Source organism: Parus major, unplaced genomic scaffold (assembly GCF_001522545.3).
Source record: "Parus major isolate Abel unplaced genomic scaffold, Parus_major1.1 Scaffold276, whole genome shotgun sequence".
NCBI classification, from domain to species: domain Eukaryota; kingdom Metazoa; phylum Chordata; class Aves; order Passeriformes; family Paridae; genus Parus; species Parus major.
In genome coordinates, this window is record NW_015379268.1 from 273,970 (window position 1) to 277,426 (window position 3,457).

Consider the following 3,457-nt stretch of genomic DNA (forward strand, 5'->3'; position numbering starts at 1 on the left):
TTCCCAGCTGCCTCAGCCTCTCCTGGGGCTCAGGAGCATTCAGAGAATGTGGATTTTCTTCCACAGGCTGCTGTAACACTGAAAGCCATTGGGTTTGCACCCCTGCTGCTCTCAGCCCCAGGCAGAGCCCATCCAGCCCACAGGCTCTGAGCCCAGCCAGGTCTGGGATGCTGTGGGACAGCACAGGGGGAGGCACGAGGTGCTGGGGACATGAGCAGGGACATTCCCATGTGTGAGCAGAGCACACACACACACACACAGAGCTAATAACAGAACACAAATATTCCACCAACCATTCTCAACGTGGGCCAGTCTGTGCATGAGGGGCAGCCACACAAGGCACTGGGGAGGAGGGTCAGCCATCAGCGTGTCCAGGAACATGTTCAGCATCACCTTCTTCTGCAGGGGGAACACAGGCAGCACTGCAGTGCACACAGCAACATCCATTTCCTACTGCAAGGGCTTCTCCAGCCTTAAAACTTCCCTGGGACACAAACTGTGCCTGCCAGGAATGTCATAGTCATGGAATCAGGGAATGGGTTGGGTTGGGTTGGGAGGGACTCCAGACCCCTCCAGTGTCACCCCTGCCATGGCAGGGACACCTCCCACTGTCCCAGTGTCCAGCCTGGCCTTGGGCACTGCCAGGGATCCAGGGCCTGCCCACCCTCCCAGCCAGGAATTCCTTCCCAATATCAAATGTAAACCTGGAGCCTCATTGATTCTGAAATCAAAGGCTGCTCCCTACTGTGTCATATTCCAAACATGCTAATTGCTAATTAACTTATATTTAGTCACTATAAATTTTACATCAAATGCTACAGAAATGATTCTTCTGGAGCATCATCATGCCCAGAGTCTAAACATTTAATTTTAGGCCTAAGATCAATCAAGTTCATGTTTACAGTTGATTGAAGGATTAGTTATGTTATTTACATTACCTCAAACGAGAAACAAATCATTGAACAATTAAAACACAAGTGCAATGGATTTAAAAATTAACTGCTGCACAGAAGGTGTTTATTTTGAACAGATCCTGGAAGTGACTTGTTGAAACTAATTGTCTTAACACAGCTTTGAAAAATCTTTGAAAAAAGATTTGAAAAAGCTTTGAAAAATCAAGGGGAAATAGTAAAAATAGCATATTTTATGTTTTGGAGAAGAAATGAGTCATTCCTGCTCTTCTGATGGGGAATAGGGGTGGCCCTTCATGGAGGGGAATCAACTGAAACGCCAGAAAACCCTTGAACTGCTTATTCTGGAGTGTTTCAAAGTGCTGGGGTGGTACAGGGGACCTGAGTGACCCCCAGCNCCCTTACCCAGGAGGATGAATACCCTTTCCCAGGAGGATGAATACCCTTACCCAGGAGGATGAATACCCTTACCCAGGAGGATGAATACCCTTACCCAGGAGGATGAATACCCTTACCCAGGAGGATGAATACCCTTTCCCAGACCAGTGTCCTTACCCAGGAGGATGAATACCCTTTCCCAGGAGGATGAATACCCTTCCCCAGACCAGTGTCCTTACCCAGGAGGAGTGCTCTTTCATCTGGTGCTGGTTGCTGTGGGTGCCACTGGCGTGGCCCCTCCAGAAGCAGCTCTGGCACAGCTGGTAGTTGTGGCACTGCTGGCAGCGGTACCGGAAGCCCATCATGCTCTCACAGTGGCAGTACGAGCACTCCACGGGGTGGAAGACTGGCACACAGGGAAAAAAAACCCAAATAAATAAAAGGTTTCAGTGAATTTTAGGTAAAGCAGGAACATCCTGTTTCTCTGGAGTGTGCAGACCACCCCCAGGTCCCTCAGTGCTCTGTCTTTGGGCAGGATTTTGGGGGCAGAGCAGGGAATTTTGGTATCATTCACCCTCAGAGGAAGCTGATGATAACAGCAGTTCCACCTGACAGGTTCCCACAATATTCCTTCAGATGTCTCCCTCCCTGGGCACACTCAGTTCCCCAGGGGAGTCCAACAGAGCACAGGGGGAGTGGCAGGGAAGCACCAGGAGGATTTGGCTGGATTCTGCCTGAGGAGATCCCTGGGGCCCTGACACCTCTTCAGAAAGGCCAATTCCTGGTCCAAACCCCCTCTCTCCCCTCCCTCCTGCACCTCCAGAGCTCCCAGTGAGGAATTCCCGATGTCCCTCTGAATGTGAACTGCTCTGCAGAGCTGAACCCAGTTCACACCCTCAGGGGTGGGCTAAAACAAACAGCAACAAATGTTCCTCTCCTGTCCCACCCATGGATGGACAATCCTGCTCCACCCAAGTCTGGAGGAAACCAAGGAGGAATGTGAGCATGAGGGGAAGGAGATGAGACCTCCCCATGGGAAATGCACCCTGAAACACGAGGGACAAAACAGAACCAGGGCCTCCCCATCCTCACCAGCCTGAATTCCTTCCCAATATCCCTAAATATCTATTAATATCTATCAATATCTAAATCTAGCCTTTTCCAGCTTAAAGCCATTCCCTGGCTCCTGGCCCTCCATTCCTTGTCCCCAGTCCCTCTCCTGGAGCCTCTTTGGGCCCTGGAGGGGCTCTGAGCTCTCCCTGGATCCTTCTCCCAGCCTGGCTCCATGAGAAATCCTCCCCCAGCTTTTCAGAGCTGTCCCTTCTCCTCCCTGGCTGAGATTGCTGCTGATAGAAGGGAACAGAAGCAGCAGAGTGCAAACCCTGATATCCTGATGGGGGAAGCAAGAACAGATAACAAAGCACGAGGCACAGCAGGGACAGCACTCAGTGTCCTGCACAGCCCCAGAAGGATGGATAAGGAGAAGACTGGAGCAGCCAGGATCAGGGATTATTAAATCAGGCACCAGGAAGATGGCAACAAAAGAGGTGGGAATTGTTCTGGTTACCTGCAGGGGTGTTTTTTCTTGTTTTGGGTTTTTTGTCTGGTTGTTTTGTTGGTTTTTTTCCTTGTGGTTTTTATTTTCTGTTGTTTTTTTGGTTTTTTTTTCTTGGCCTTTGTTTGTTCAGGTTTTTGTGGGGGTTGTCTGTTTAGGTTTTTGTGGGGGTTTTCTGTTTAGGTTTTTGTTTCTGGGGGTTTTTTGTGGTATTTTTTTTTGTTTTGTCTCATTTTTCTGCAAAGGCCAAAGTTTAGCACTGGATTGAAAGACCCAAGCAAAGAGGAGCAGCCAAGCTGGTCCCACCTGCTCCTGGCTGCTGCCAGGGAATGCCAGCATCAAATCAGGATCCCCTTTTCCCTGGAGTTCATTTTAACATTTCCACCAGATCAACCTCCTCACCTTCTGGGCACCATTTCCCAAAGGGCTTGACAGGAGGAAATTGCCACCATCAAAATTCATTTAAAAATCCCAGGATCATTGAGGCTGGAAAATCCCTCCCAGCCCATGGAGTCCAACCTGTCCTGATCCCCACCTTGTCCCCAGCCCAGAGCTCTGAGTGCCACATCCAGGAATTCCCTGCACACCTCCAGGGATGAGACTGCAGCAGCTC

At 50.0% G+C, this 3,457-nt stretch overlaps 1 protein-coding gene across 1 annotated transcript in view; it reads right to left on the reverse strand.

Annotated features, from left to right (window-relative positions):
* The window catches only part of LOC107198680 (dystrobrevin beta-like), a gene marked incomplete at its 3' end in the record, with an annotated part of 37,678 nt that overhangs the window by 11,068 nt on the left and 23,153 nt on the right, over positions 1–3,457 (reverse strand). Inside the window, exon 5 of the mRNA XM_033511496.1 lies at positions 1,529–1,695. Within this exon, the coding sequence (XP_033367387.1) occupies positions 1,529–1,695 (167 nt within the window). The remainder of the gene's footprint in view (positions 1–1,528; positions 1,696–3,457) is intronic.